This window comes from Nesoenas mayeri, assembly GCF_963082525.1.
Source record: "Nesoenas mayeri genome assembly, chromosome: 14".
In the NCBI taxonomy this organism is placed as follows: domain Eukaryota; kingdom Metazoa; phylum Chordata; class Aves; order Columbiformes; family Columbidae; genus Nesoenas; species Nesoenas mayeri.
The window spans coordinates 9,500,110-9,516,057 of record NC_137556.1 but is presented as its reverse complement, the minus strand read 5'-3'; the positions used below and the strand labels follow the sequence as shown (position 1 = coordinate 9,516,057).

Sequence of the window (15,948 nt, the reverse complement as noted above, 5' to 3'; positions counted from 1 at the left end):
TTAGGCTCTTCTCCATCTGTTGCACCATGTCCTCCTGCGAGGCTGAGTTCTGTTCTGCTAGAAACTGTACACTTGACAAATCTGGGGAGGGGCAGTAGAAATGTAGAAACTTTGGATTCTAGTGAATTAGTCATTGTCATTTCATGTTCATGCTCCAAATTTTCTTCAGTTCAGATGCCTTCAAAATCAAAAGTAATCTTGTTTGCCAAAGTGTACTAAAGTTTTTGAATTAGCCTAAGATACAAGGTTCACAACAATTACAGGTACTTACAAAACAGTGCCTAATGAGTATCTGGAGTGTGTATTAAGTATTGAATCAGTAGAAATATAAACTGGTGTGTGTATTGTACATCTTAAATTCTGTCAAATACATTTTTCCTTCCTTCACTGCCATAGGCTGTCCACGTGGTTAAAAAAAACAACAACAAACCGCCAACAACTTTTGGATGCTGAGATGAATTTATTTGGAATTTACTACGTTGCCATTTCACTCTCTTTGCCCTTTTCCCCTTTCGAGATTGCTAGTAGGATCTGAACGGTCGCAGTTCTCAACATGAATATGAGAGGTGATCCCAGGAAATACTCTTTGCATTGGCAACATTCTCCCAAGGATTTGCCCCTTAGAAATTCTACCATTGTATCTGATGGGATGGATGCAGAGTAGTTTTACGCAGAAGCCTGGGGAAAACAAGAGGATAGAAAACATCAGATGGCCGATGAAGCATTTGTTCTTCCATACTAACTATTTCAGAAATATTGATGTTTTCTGTCTTGTCCTTTCTGCTAAGATAGCAATAGTGGAAATACCAATAAAGTGAAGACACTGTGGTCTTAAAAAATAGAGATAGTGGTTGGAGTTGTTGGCTTGGTGGAGAAGGGAACATGGGGGCAGGGAGAGGGTGGGAATTCCAGCTTTAGTGAAGAGAAGAGCTCTAAGGCATTTTACAGAACTCAATTATTTGCATTCTATCATAGGAGTAAAACGTTTTGTGTGTAAATGGATAGAAGATGCAATGTTCCAAAATATGTACCTTGCTTAACTACTTGGCTAGCTGCAAGATAGCCAAGACTGCTCAAGACAAACGTTAAATGAAAAATAGCTATTTACCTGATCCCCTGATCTGGACTCCATCATCAATGGCATTTCCGTTGTGGAAGAATTTAATGGGTCCAGAGAGCTCTCCAGAAAAGGGAGCATACACAGTTGCTCCATCAGAGCAGATGACATCCACACCCGTGTGTTTTCCTTTCCCATTGCGTCTAGAACCAAATACGTAATTAGAGAAGTCTCTTGTCAGGCCTAACATTAGAGAGAGATCAGTTAGCTTGCTACAAGATCTGGAAGTGGGTTGTTTGTACTGAGACAGTGTTGACACAGTTGACTCGTTGAAGAATATAAAAAGCTTTTTGCTGTAGATGATGTCATCCCATTTAGGGCTGATCATCTGTTAGAGTTGCAGTTTTGCAAACTGGAGGAAAAATACTGCCTTTCTTCCAAGCCTTTAAACAGAACTGTGAAGTGACAGAAATGTTGGTTGGCAGGTACCTGTGGAAGACATCAAGTCCAGCCTTCCACTTGAGTCCAGATTGTTCCCAACACCAGATCAGGTCCAGCACAACTTGGTCTGAGTCATAAAAACCTCCAAGCGCAGAGGTTTTTTGAACAATTTGAGCAACCTGTTCTACTGTTGCATTACCCTTGCAGTGAAAATGTTGCCTCATGTCCAACCTAACCCTTCAAAGCTGTAATTCTTAACTGGCTTAAACAAAGTTCAACTCTGTTTCAGTGGAGCAACAACAAAACCCATGTGTTCTGCTTACAGTACCTTGGAGCTCCGTAGTATCCGCAGCCGTACCTATCACAGCCTCTTATCTCGTTTGTGGGATTCCCGGCGCACACGGTTGCCCAGCGTGTGTCTTGTTGTGGGAACGGTGGAACAACTTGGAAATACAGAAACACAGCACAACAAAGTCAACTTTTAGGTTCTAAGTGTTTGTAGCTACTAGTTTTCATTTTAGGTAGGAAAATACTAGAATTGCATCCCACATGTAGTTGGATGTCTCCTCCACAAAATTTGTCATCCTTTAGGATTACTGGATTGTAATGTATCTAGATTAGGGTTATCTCATATAAGGAACATACTTTAGAGACAAAAATTCAAAATTATCGCAGTTCCTAGAGTGTGATCTGAGGGACAAGAAAAGACTCAGTTTTGTTTATTATTCTGAGCCTGGGCTGATAGGACTGGACTCTCTTAAGTCCTCCATTACTACCAGTGTAGTATTTGCAGAGAATCATCCTCAAATCTGCCAGGATGTGGTACTGAAAACACTAACAGTTAAAAGGGCACAAGCAGAAGAGATGGCTGATCCAGTTTACTGCTGAGACTTGATGCCACTGTGTCATGGGGGAAGAAGAAATAGAATGTGATAAGCTGATATATTTTCTTCCTCTAAGATGCCTGCAGTCCTGTCATGCTATGTTTATAATGCTTATTTTCTTTCTTTCAGATGTTCCTGTTGGGGAGAACCTAAGACAGAGGAGACTATTGCTATTTTGTATTATCGTCCTTATTTGAAATTAATTAATAACTTCATTTTTATTCAATATACTGCTTATTCTGGGGTTGCAATTTTTTGTTGTTGGTTGTTGTTGTTTGTTCATTTTTACCAGGTGTAAGTAGATGAGTAGGATCAGAGTGGTCACAGTTCTCAACGTGGATGTGAGAGATAATGCCAGGAAATACTTTTTGCATTGGCAGCATTCTCCCGAGTTGTTGCCCTCTGCGGATTTGGCCTTGGTACCGGATGGGGTGAATACAGACAAGCTTCACACAGTAACCTGGAAGAGACGGGAGAGGATGTGAGGTCAGGAAGAACCAGCTGTGTCTATTCTTGGAGCGAGCAAGAAACCTTCCTCGCTAACCTTTTACTGGAGACTAGAATGCTGAAACAGAAATATAGTCAAGGTACCAACAATCCTGAAATCAAAATTTCTTGGATTGCTGGGGAAAAGAGTGAACTGGAAAACAGGGACAGGAAAATGTCCTCTCAGCAAAATGGAGGGCATATTTCTGATAGTTTATTTTTACTGTTTCCTTTTTTTTTTAATTTATGTGGTTGTTTTCCTGCTACCTGTTTTTTCAACTCCCTTCTTCCCTCCTCTCCAAGAAAAACATAGGAAAAGGACTATATCCAGCTGGTGCTGACTTCTGATCTTTCTTAGCAGCAGCCTAGTTGTGCTTCAATGCAGGAACTAGAGAAGGTGTAAAATTAGTTAACCCTTTGCTTGAATTGAAGAGCCACAGAAACCTTACTCAAGTAAATAAAATGAATAAATAAAAGCCTCAGAACACATCTGCTGTCATGACTTGCCTGATCCCTGGATTTGGACTCCATCATCGATGGCGTTTCCATTATGAAAGAATCGAATGGGTCCGGAGAGCTGGCCGCTGAAAGGAGCGTACACCGTCGCTCCGTCAGCACAGATGACGTCCACACCCACATGCTTTCCTTTGCCACTGTGCCTGAAAACAGAAATATGTGATTAGAGAACTCTGTCAGGCTTAACATCATGGATAAATAGATCAGTTAAACACCACGCAATATCTGAAGCTTCCCTAACAAAAGTTTTGCATCTGCAATGAAGTTGGGAAGAAATAGTGGCTTTGATCCGTCTTTATTTTATCGTAAAATGTTTGTAGTAGCCTGATCTTTTTAAAGGTGACTGAGATTTCACATTTTAAGTATATTTTTAATTTTCCCAAGTTCATGGGCTGTTTCAAGCTGTTATAGAAAAGTACTGCTGTTCTACCCCAAGATAATCTGTGCCAGTCTAAAATAGAATGGGCTATTTCAAGCTGTTATAGAAAAGTACTGCTGTTCTACCCCAAGATAATCTGTGCCAGTGTAAAATAGAATCTTATGTTTGGAATTTTCTCATTTAGAAATTCAGAATGATGATGATGGACATTTCTTATAGTGCCTGAGGAGATGAGGTGACAGGAAAACTCAGGAAAGGCAGGCGTCATTCTACATATAAAACCATTCTTCAGGGAAATATAACCTGTTTTGTTATGAGGTGTCTACTTAAAGATGACAATGCTGGCAGACATTTGGCTTGGGTAAATTAATCTACTTCCTGTAAGCTCTTGCCGAATGTTAGTTAAATACCTGGTCTATAAGCAACTTCTGTTTAAACTCTGCTCTTTCTCCCGTCTGACGATTTCATATAGGAAGGCAAGAGCAAACCCCGTTGCTCCTGCTGCGTTACCTGTCGGCACCGAACTGGCCACAACCGTATCTGTCACAGCCCCGGATTCTGTTGGTGGGATTCCCGCTGCAGATCTGTGCCCAGTGTCTGTGTTGTTGTTGGGGTGGGTGTGCGTCCAACTGCTTGGCAAAAACTTTACATGCAAAAGAGGAAAACAGGGAAAATTCAACTGTGTTCTTAGTACAGTACAACAGAAAGCATAAATGTGCAAAATAGTGTTTAAAGTGAAAGACTTGAGCTCCTGGGAGTCCATAATTTCAGAAACTGTAGGTAAAAGGACATTGTACAACCTACTATATAGATTTGATCAATTTTTCTTGAGGTCTTAGTTTTAAGGTGCATACACTGAACAAAGCAAAGCTATAGATTAATATTTTCAATATTTATGAAATAAGTCAAATTACTTTCACTTCATGAAATGTCTAAACATGTAATTATGTGACTATAAAAGCACCATCTAATTCCATATTTTGTAATACTCATAACTGTGCCTATTACCAAATTTTTCATCAAACTAGATTGAAAAAACACTCAGCATTATTTATGTTGGAGAAATGTCAGTAATTCATTAGTGTCTACCTAAAACCAGTGAAGACCAACTGCAATATTGATTTCAACTCACCAGTGGACACCACGCTGACCAGAGCCACCAGGCTGAGAGCTGACATCTTGTGGCTGTTTCACCGGTGTTCTTTGATCAAATCAAATCAAAGACATTGAGCAGTAGCTGCCTGGGGTATTTATGTGTTTTTGAAAGCCCGAGTCTGTTGTCTTGGCCAATCAGTCTGGAGTAAAGTATTACAGCTCCAGGGAGATGGTGTTGCCATATTAGGCACTGAGGATGGCTACAAACAGTTGTTAGAGCTGGTTGGGAAAGACGGATATAATTGGTCTCTTAGCACACAGTAACAGATGGAAATGAACAATCCCACATTTCAGGAAGCCCTGGTGGAATGGTTTCTTAACACCTTTTCTTCCCCCTTCTGCAGCAAGGCCATGCTTAAGCCAGAAATGGTAGGAACAAAGAATATGGTCCAGAGGATTGAGCTGGAGGGAAAAGATGAGCAAAACTCCACCAGTGGATGTGACCAGTGTGTCCTTCACTGCTGGTTCCAGTGCTGCCTTCCTGCTGTATGTGCCCATTAGAGCTTTCTAACCGAGTGACAGAGAACACATGCAGTTGTAATATTTGTTCACTTAGGCTAAGAAATACAGGTGCTTTTGCATGGAAACTTGTCCTTTTTTCCTGTTCAGCTGAGATTATCAGCTAGCCTGCACTCAAGTTCATGAAGTCTTTTCACTGAAACCCTTGTTTTTTGACAATTAAATTCTTACTAAAACATCTTCAAGTTCTGAAACAGTTGCAAACCAAATTGCATGACATAACTGACATGGAGTTAAAAAATCCTAGGTTTTAAAATGTTTCATTTCGTATTCGCTTGATTTCAGGTCTTGTACCATTAGGCAGGCTCCTTAGTGTCTCTTAATCCTTCAGTTTTATTTTTCTGCACTACTTACAGAAAAGCATTAGATTTTCTTTACAGACATGTCTTAATTAGTACGAAATTTAAATGAGTCACGGTGCTTTCACATGAACTATCTGATACTGCACGTTACAGAAACCTCTGATATCCTGCACATTTTATTCAGAGGAGAAACAGATGTCTCTCTGCCTCACTTCTAGTTTGCAAAGAGCATCTAAACAAATATTTTTGCCCTCCCTGGGGTTATTACAAGTGACTTTGGTGATTTTTACCCATCCTGCCAGAAGGAACTGCTGTTTTTCACACTTGTAGCCACCAAACAAATATTTATATAAATGTTAAGTCCCCTCAGTTTAGATTTGATGGGGCTTTTGGTTGTACTTTGCTCAATATAATGTAGTCCAGGCTTACAAATGATACAAGGTGCTAGTAAGAGCTCTCAGTTGGTGTTTAGGACTTGAGGATGCTGAAATATGGCTATGTGGGTTTGTGTGACCATTGCCAGGAACAGCCTTTGTTGTTACAAGCTGGGAAACCCTGTGTAATATTCTTTCCAGACATTTTCACCTTCACAAACCCCCCTTGGCTTTCTTTCGCAGAGAGAATCAGCAAGGGAGGTGGTATGGGTGGCATCTTTCAGTGAAGATTTCATGGAACAGAGGTAGTAAAGCATTTCCAAGCTTGGCTGGCTTGATACTAGCTGTTGTAAGTGTTGTTGTTTTGTTTTGTTTGCTTGTTTGGTGTGTGTTTGTTTGCTTTCCTACTGGAAATAAAGCCATTTAAAAATAGGGACTTTATTTGGGTGGTGCCCCACCATTCCCAGTTGAGGGGTCTCTTGTGGGGTTTCTGCAATTATCTCTCTCACTGAAATTTAACTTCTGATTGATTCCTGGGTGCCAGTTCACACTAGTAGTTCTAAACATCTTGTTTACATAAATTTTAACTGAGGCAGACCTGCCTTGAAAAGCTAATGATTTTTATAGGCTTTTGTGAGCTCACATGCTCCTAATTTTACCAAGGAAGGAACTGCAGCACCTCAATTGACTCTACAAGGCTGTGTGAAGCAAAGGCTGGGTGTATAGCCAGCCAAGCTGGTAGGCACAAGAAGAGGTGTGCAACTGTGTTACAGATGCACAGACACTGAAGAAGCTTTTCTCCCAGTTCTGTTTTGCATTCTGGTACTTTGTAAATAAGACACTGGTTATTTGTGTGGTTTTTTCCTTTTTTTTTTTCCCCTGTCTGATTTGTGTTACAGAGCTGACTCCAAACTGCTCAGAGATGTGTGTAATTTTTTTATATTTTTCTCCATATATTTTGCTCTGGTCTTGCTGAAACACATCAAAATGTCATTTGTTACGATAACATATCTAACACACTTCTTGTAAAGTGTTCTTAATAGAGCAGTTTTCAAGTGTATGATATTGCAGTTCACATTTCTTGGTGCGTTCCTTGTCTTTCCTGGGTGAGCTGGAGGCGACAGAGCTCTCACCTTGGGTGTGAGGAAGCTCTGACCCAAACCTGCTGGGATCCTGTGTTGGGCAACGGAGATGCCAATATAACAGTCGGTAGGTGCAGTTGTGAAAGGCCCGAATTGGCTGCTTGACACACACTAACAGAAGGATATGGAACAACTGGCCGGCATTGCACAGCCCTGGGAGTTGAAGTTGCACCATTTCCTTCCCTACAGCAGGGAGTGGGCACAGAGATGGAGAGGAGCCAGCCCAAAGCACTGCGAGGAGCATACTGACTTGGGAAACGCTGGCGACTTTCTCTTGAATGAATGGTGCGAGTTCCCTGGTTTGCCCCTTTTATATCAGTAGTATCTTCCCTGGCTGTGTCAGTCTCTGTGAGGTATTCTTAGGGACTGAGCAAGAGTGCAGCAGGCAAATGTGAGTGTTTGGGTTGATATCAAGAGGCAGGGAATGAGTTAGGACTGATGCTGTCCAGGAGAAATCCTTACTTTGCTATTCAACCTTTCCAAAGACACCCTGACGCTGCTGAGTAGATTCTATTATGTTTCAGGAGGGTCCACTGCCAGTCACCAGGACTTTTGGATAGATGGTACCTGCCGTGCATGTGGCCATAAACCTTGCAAATATTAGACTAGTCCCTCAACATGTTAAGTGACCAGGTAATTAATGAGAAAAGTCAGATGGTAAAATTAGAGAATAAGATTTTCAGAGTTAAAAAAGCTAGAAAACTGAGAGACACACCTGGGCAGTGGTACTGGACCTTTTGAGCAGAAACATCAGCAAAAGCCAAGGCCAAACCCTGAGCCAGAGTGAATCCCACCCCCAGCCAAGACCTGTGGTTTCCTTTCAGCTGTGCTGCCACCCCCCTCTGGTTGCCCCTCAGCAAGGGCTGGTTTCTCCTTCATTTCCTTTACACATATTTCTGCTCGATAGGATTCGGCCAACATCCAAATACTGATGATTTGATCCACAAAGTCCTTCCTCTCTGCAGCCTCTGTGGGGCTGCAGCCTCAGCAAATTGGATAAATGAGAGCTGCACATCTCATTTCTTGCTAATGTTGCAATATCGTAACTGTAGTTTTGCCAGGCTTCTTAGAAGGCAATTGAGAAGGTAAATCCTCTTCCTGTAACAGATACATCTCACAGAACAGTTGGCTTTGTCCTTCTCGACTGGCCTGGTGTGTTCAATGTGGGAGCAAGTCGACGCTGAGCTGCGAACAATATGTTACTAAAGAACCTTAAAAACAGTTTCTTTGAAAAATGCATAACATTCTTTGTGCTAATCATTATAAAACAAAATATGTTTTAAAAATTAACTGTAGAAGAATTTACTTGTGCAATTAGCAGCGCAGACTTTCATGGGGAAAATCAATCCAGCACAACGTAAAACAAATTCCATTCGCTGTTTATTTAGGCCTCTGACCACTGGCAAGGCTGAGATAAGAGAATTTCGCCTCAATGATTAACTGAGCTTTGTGTACACAGCTTATTGTAGTATCCCTGGAAAATCAGCAGGTTGCGCCAGCTGATCAGCCAAAATCTTCTGACTGAAGTCTCCATCTGCCTTTATTAACATCCTTACTAAGCCTGACTTAGACAGGTTTTAATAAAGAGAATTGAGCAACGCAAAATCCTTTTGCAACTTACATCCTACCTCATGGGTTGGACAAGGCTTAAGCTGAATCCGCCAAAAGTCCTTTAATGTTTGGGGAAATAGCAGGATACAGTGTAGTTTGGGTTGCAACTTCAGGCAGTTACTCTTGGACTGTGTGATACAAAGTTATAAAATAAAAGGGATTGCAAGTAAAAGGATCCCTGCAGAACCCGTGCAGAAACATGGCAATTCTGCATGGCCTGAGTTTCCAACTCTTTCCTGGAAAGTCTACTTGCTCCTGTTAGTTCACCCAACCCCTTGCCCCTCACCTTGAATATTCTAGAACAGTGTATTTTACCAGCCCTTTATTGGTTTCCCAGAAACAGCTACGTGTTGTACTTTCCCTTCCTCTACAGCCAGTTATTTTTTTACTAGTCTGAAAAGATAAAGCTGGATTTACTTATACCCTTTGCCCCAATTGCTCTGTGACCTTAAAGAGAAAGTGGTATTTACTTCTTCTTTGCTGCTGCTGGTTGATGGCACCAGCTAAGAGTGTAAGATTTAACATTTGCCCTGTGCCACTCTCAGGCGCCTGCAGGAGCATCCTGCATCTCTGTGGCAAAGCGCTGCTGGAAAAACAAATCAGAGCTCCCTGAAAAGGTTTGTGAACCCAGACTCTGGGGACACACAAAGAAAGTGCTGTTGTCATTAACATGCAAGTGAAGCTGTTACTTGTGGAGGAGCAAAACCGGTGTGTGTGTTGGCTGGAGGCTCAGAATCCTGCTCAGTCTTTCATTAGGATTCACATGGAGAAGTGGGGGGGTTTGATTGGGACCTTCCCTTTTCAAAGGTGAGAAGCTGATAACTGGGTTAGGACCTGGGATTTTAACCAATCAGGAAACTTAGGTGGGAGTCTTTCTTTTCTGCAGGCAACCAGCTTCGTGACAATTTAAAAAATTGATCCAAACAGGAGGACACTGGGGACTTTTTTCTGAAATGTTTCTCCTTTCAGTAAAAGGAAAAGGTTATATTTTCACAGCAAACTCAATTCTATTGATTTACCTTCAAAGTCTGGTTGCTGTCTGCCCCTGCAGCTTTGGGCCATATGTTTATAAGGATGTGCTGATTTTTCATCCACAGCAAAATTCAAGTGGTTCCGGGGGCAAGTGAATGGGACGCAGCAGGTTAAGCACTTTTCACTGGTGTATCAAATATTCTTCTGTAATTTCTTAGAAGAAATCAATCTGCTGTCAGGACATACACAGCTCCCACTGAAGCAGCTTCTCTACTTTTCCAAGGCTGCAGTTGCATTAGTAAATATGTGAGCCTGCAGCACTTGTAGAGCACTTTAGCCCTTGAGACTCCCAGTAGCATGTTTGTAGCCTTGGCCTGAAAAGCCCTGTTCTATTAACAAGAGCTTGTTATCCCAGAAAAATCTTCAGCTCATTTGCTAATGGAAAGAAATGCCTCACTTGGACAAAATGAAACCTGCGTGTGCCCAGGTAATCCTGAAGCAGGAGTCTGGGGAAAAGGAATAAGTTACTTCATTAATGTTATTTTACGTTTTTGGTCATGGGCCCCAGGAAAGATTTGGGTTTCAGCTTATACAGGTATTTTTTTCTCCCTAGCTGCACTAAAAAAGCAGAACCCAACCCAAACTGTGTGACAGCACCAAAGGAATTCAAAGCAATTCGTAGTGAAGCAGCTCTTTAATAATGTGATTTTCCATATGCAAGCACAAGTGAAGTTTTTGACTTATTGAAGAAATCTTCACTTTTGGCTGCAAAGGGAGCAGAGAAGTCCAAGGCGAGTGAGCGGCAGCACAGCTCAGTGCATCGAGGATCCACCACCCCCCAGCCACTCATCCCTTCCCCGCCGCTTCAGCCTTCATCTACGCGTGCAGTGATATGCAGGATATGATAACAGCTTTAAAACACCTCTTACACCTTACTCTGAATCTGTTCATGGTCAGATAACTGCCAGAATTTTGCTCATGGGTACTGTTTAGGTAGAAAAAAACTATTTGAGGCTCAATGGCTTCTGCTTTACTAGAGTGACGACTTAGACCCAAGTAATTTAATGAATACGCAAGCTGAGGGCTGAAGGCTTTGCCCTTGATGTGCAGCCACCTGTTTACAGGTTGGGAGTAGGATCTGTTAAGTCACAGTTCTGGATGTGGACATGGGACGTAATTCCTCGGTAGACCCTTTGCATGGGTAGCAGGACGCCGATTTTCTCTCCCTTCTTGATGGGGCCACTGTACTTGACTGGTTTGATGTAAAACATCTTAATGCAGAATCCTGGTAACAGGGGAGAGAGAAGAGAGGGAAACTGTTTCTCTTGTGAAATGGTTTAAAAGCCTGGCAAAGTCATAATGTTCAGTAGCAAAATACAAGTTATGATAAAATGTAAGAGATTCATCAGCAGAAAAAGTTACAGAAAATGCTGTGATGCCCCCATTGCATCAAGAAAAGAGAAGAGGAAAATAAATAAATTAACATGAGGAGGGTGGGGAAGGGGATTAAGGTGGATAAAACTGCATGGGTAAGTCAGAGGCTGTTCCTTTAATCATCCAAAAACTGCAAAGGAACCAGCTTCATCCTTAGACTTTTTTAATAGAGGTGAAATGCTGTAATCCTTTCAATCCACTTCCCTCCATTAACAGAACCTGGATTTCAAAGTTACAGTTTTCACCCATATTCACATGCGAGCACACTGCAGTTCAGGTTGGTTCGTGATTTTTGCCTCAGTTTAAAGCTCTATAAACGAATCAGCATGTTTCACAATCACACCTTGCAAGATGCATGTTTTTCAGCTCTGGTACCTGATCCCGACAGCTGGACTCCGTTGTCAATGGCATTGCCGTTTCCGTAGGGCCTGACCTGCCTGTCGATGGTCCCCGTGAAGGGTGCGAATACCACAGCGCCGTCCTCGCAGACCACATCCACCCCCTTGTGCTTCCTCCCTCCTCTGAAGAAGAGCAAGGTGGGTTAGCCCACAGCAGCACCTTGCCAGCTAGAAACCCTCCTCTTCTCCAATTTTTCACATTTTGTTCTAGTTTAAGAACATTTCAAGCCCAGCCATCTCCCATCACCCCAGCCCAGGACCTGGGGTCGTTGTATCTCCCGCAGCCCTGGGAGTCGCAGCCTCTGATTTTGTTTGCAGGTTGGCCTGAGCAGATTTTTGCCCATTGTGCTGCAGTAGCTAGAAAAGAAGAAAAGAGAAGATCAGAAGATGAAACCCACAAGCTAGAAATGGAATTTCCCAGCCAGTATTGTTTAATCAATAGCAAGGGCCCTTTGGACTTTGCTGTAACCACGGATCAGGCTTCAGGGAACTAGAAAGTTGTTCATTTTTTAATGCAATTTTAGGAATGCAATGAAACAGCAATACTTTTTTTCTTTTATGCTTTGTCCAGTGATGTTTGAGGGTACTTCAAGCAGTGACTTCAAAGCAAAAATGCAGAACAAATATATCTGGAGGGACAGCATGGAGGGAGCCCCTTCTCTCCCATTGCCCCAGGGCAGACGTGGGGCTGGAGCTATGGGATGTCTCTGCCTGGAAGGTGACCTGAGACACCCAGGACCTTGGAATACTGAACTGAAACTGTGAAAAACAGGGCTGAGAGCCACCAAGGTCATTCTTATGCCTTAATGTGGGATCCAGTCGAAAATAAAAGCTGTCATCTACCTTTTATTAACAGTATTTTCTATCTCCCTGTATTTCTATATTACTCTTTCAAAGTGGCAGCCAGCAGGGTAATATCCTCATATTTTTTATTCCAGACTCCACAGTCAAACCCATGCTGATCCTACAGCCCTGGAGGTGTCTGAGAGAGGGAAGACATTTACATGGGAGAAGGGGGAAGAGGCAACCCCTGACTTGGTACTTTCTGCAAACCTCTTATAGCCCCACTCCCCCATCCCTGTTGGGCTCTGGGAACATACACAAACAGGGGAAATGATGTGCTGGCACTGAAGATCTGGTGCTAAAAGGATGCAGGAAACCTCTAATGCCTTCCTCAAGCAAAACAACTCTTTGTTCTAGGTAGCCTTCCTTTATTTTAGTGAAATACGTATTCTTTGTGGAATCAAAGGTGATGACATTAAACACAGAAACATCTCTGCGAACACTCTCTGCTCAGCGGGCTGATCTTTAAGTAAAAGGCTTTTAAGAAAACACACATGCTGTTAGTAATCAATATGACTCAGCTTATTCTTTTTTAGTCAATCAACATTATTACTGCAAGAAAATTTTGCCACAACCCTTTATCATGTCTAAAACATATATTTCCATGGAGGTTTCTATGCAATGTGAGAGGGGTTATTTTCAAAAGCATGAAATGGCAGAGAACAAATCAGAAGAAAGGAAGAAAGAAAGGAAAAAAGAAAGAAAGTTACGAGTGAAGTTTAGAAGAATGCAGCTAACTCACCACTGGAGATGGCAATCAAGAGGATGACTGCTGTGACTCTATGCATTTTCATGTGTCTTGAGAGCTCTGATTTCAAAGTGAAAGGTCTAAAATATTTTGCTTTCTATTTATACACCCCAACAGAGGCTGTATCCAAATTTTTCCAGCCAATCAGAAAATCTATGTGGCTGCAACTCTTTTGCTTGCAGATTCAGGACAACAGTAAGACCTGACGGCAGCTCTCAGGGTCTACAACCAGCCTGGCTAATTGGTAGTGTGGAGGTTCCAACCTATTTAGCAATAGCAGCTATGTGGTTTTGTTTGCTTTTGTTTACAATGAAACCATTAATATTAAACTCAAATGTTAAGGATAATTTGTAACTGTTCCTGCCTGTTGCACAATCCTGAAGTTTATCAGGATAATGCAGGTGGAAAAGGTGAAAAGAGTTCAAATTAACTTAAAAAAATACCTGGGCAGATGGATATGTTGCCCTCTAACCATGGCTGTTGCTTTATGGAAAGAAGTTCAGCTGGGTGAACACAGCTCTGTGTCATGGTAGAAAAATCTGATTAGGTGTCCTGTAAAATGAGAGCTTTGTACCCCATTTTTATTAGCCGGCTTCATTAATGCATCCCAGATATTGCCATGTTGCTGATGCTGAAACTTCAGCTTTAACAGTGGGAGAGACACGTGTTTACAGTCTTCACTGTGCCTGAGCAGAAAATCTTAGAAACCCTACAATATTGTGGCTGAGCAAAATTACATGAAATTAAAGAAGAGAACACTGGAGCATGAACAAGGCCACCTTGAGTGTTGTTTCTGGGAAGGGAGGGAATGCAATGCCCTAGTTTACAGTCAGGAGCTGGAAACTGGTCTTTGGCCAACCGGTTTGTGCCACAGAGAGCCACTGACTGTTTTGTTTCTCTGTGCAATCAAAAACTGAGAGCCCAGGTTAGATCCAGCTTCATGTCGGGGCTCTCAGCCCGGATGCTGTGCCCTCACTCTCTCTTTTTTTTTGTGGCACTAGGTGGGTGAAGACTGGCCTTACATCCCAGAACAGCACCAAGAGCTCTTCTGCCGCACAGAATTCAAGCCCTGTCTTAGTTCTAACAGGGAAGGTTCAGATTGGATATTAGGAAAAAGATTCTTCACTGAAAGGGTTGTCAGGCACTGGAAGAGGCTGCCCAAAGGAAGTGGTGGACTCACCATCCCTGGAGGGGTATAAAGATGCAGAGATGAGGATCTTAGGGACACGGTTAGTGCTAGAGTTAAGTTATAGTTGGACTCAATAATCTTGAGGGTCTCATCCAACCAAAATGATTCTATGATTTGCTGAAGACAGAAACATCACATCAGCTGCTGGTGGATGCCACTGAACAGAAGTTGTACTTCATGGGGAAAGAAAGTGGTCCCACCAGGATGTCTTCAAGACACATGTGCTACTTTCTCTTTTGCCCTTCTCCCAGTGAAATGTCATCCAACTATGTCATTTATGTCTGTCACGCAGTGACAGGGTAACAGCTTGGACAAAACCACCACCTGAAGCCTGATTGGAGTGGGCTTCAGAGCCTGATGGAGATCGTGGGAGATGTTTCAGCTCCAGACAACCCACTGCAAATGAGCAAGGCGAGGTGGAGAGACGTGCCAGTCCTGCTGCTCAAGGGGTTTTAAACCCATTGCCACCTTCACACACCCCACACTCCCATTTGAATCCCTGTATGATTGTTTTTCTCCAGAAGAAACACTCCTGATTTAATGTTTTCCTTGATCATCAGATGTTACATGTAGAAAGGGGAAAAAGTCTTTTTGACAGTAACATTTTGAAACAATATGTTTAGACAGAGTAGGTAGGAAAAAAATATGACAATACCTAGCTCTCTGTGCAAAGCTTCTCATGCCCAGGGCTCAGCTAAACTAATCCAGATGAAATTGCATTATCTTAAATTAATTTTCTTAATTACTAATTTTGTTAGAAACTTACCAATTGAGATTGAAGAGGAGAAAAGAATGAATGAAGTAATTCTATGCATTTCCTCAGAAAATGAGCTTTTTTTCCTAATTCTGTTACTACTAAATATCCTGAAGGCCAGATACTTACTTGGTTTCAAGTTGCACATTCAGTTTAGTCAGGCAGAAGTGAAGGTACCATGGTGAGATGCAGCAGGAAAACCCACCAGCTTCAAGGACATTCTCCAAACACAACAGTAAAATCTCCTGGCTACCAGCTCATGCCACCTCTGATATTTCCCTGACTCACAAGAGTAACTTCTGCTCATAGCCAAAACTGGTGGTGTCACCAATACACTCAGCCATGTAGACTGTAGAAAATGTGCACCCAATTTTGCATCACACTGGGAAATTTGGGTTAAAAGCTTTTCAGAAATCTGGATTCCCAGGTTGGATATTGGTTTCTCCAAGGTGTTTTAATGAAGTTCTACTCAGGTCTGCAAGGCTTGACTCCCCATACCCCTCTGTGTCATTTTTTTGGCTTTGTTTTGATTTTGTTAACTGAGTTGGAATTTTTTTTTCACTGAGCTAATTGAGTGAATTAAACATGGTGAAGACCAAATTATTTGCTGACATTTTACATTATGCCTTGAGATAAAGATCAGTGAGGTAAAGGGTGATTAATGTAGATTTTGTGTGAACTGTGCAAGAGCAGCCAATGCTTTGCTTGTCTTCTCTGCACGCACCAGCTGTATTTCATGGGGGT

At 42.1% G+C, this 15,948-nt stretch overlaps 2 protein-coding genes across 2 annotated transcripts; both read right to left on the bottom strand.

Annotated features, from left to right (window-relative positions):
* Positions 1–487: 487 nt before the first annotated feature.
* LOC308045944 (myeloid protein 1) lies at positions 488–4,941 on the bottom strand (the record flags this gene model as incomplete). Its single annotated transcript, XM_080353506.1, has 7 exons — positions 488–678; positions 1,109–1,260; positions 1,827–1,941; positions 2,672–2,842; positions 3,376–3,527; positions 4,274–4,406; positions 4,896–4,941. 7 exons carry the CDS (start codon positions 4,939–4,941, stop codon positions 488–490), a joined length of 960 nt encoding a protein of 319 aa, XP_080209632.1.
* Positions 4,942–10,956: 6,015 nt separating this feature from the next.
* On the bottom strand, positions 10,957–13,307 carry LECT2 (leukocyte cell derived chemotaxin 2; the record flags this gene model as incomplete). The annotated part of the gene is made up of 4 exons (XM_080353507.1): positions 10,957–11,123; positions 11,648–11,793; positions 11,931–12,027; positions 13,256–13,307. 4 exons carry the CDS (start codon positions 13,305–13,307, stop codon positions 10,957–10,959), a joined length of 462 nt encoding a protein of 153 aa, XP_080209633.1.
* Positions 13,308–15,948: the final 2,641 nt, after the last annotated feature.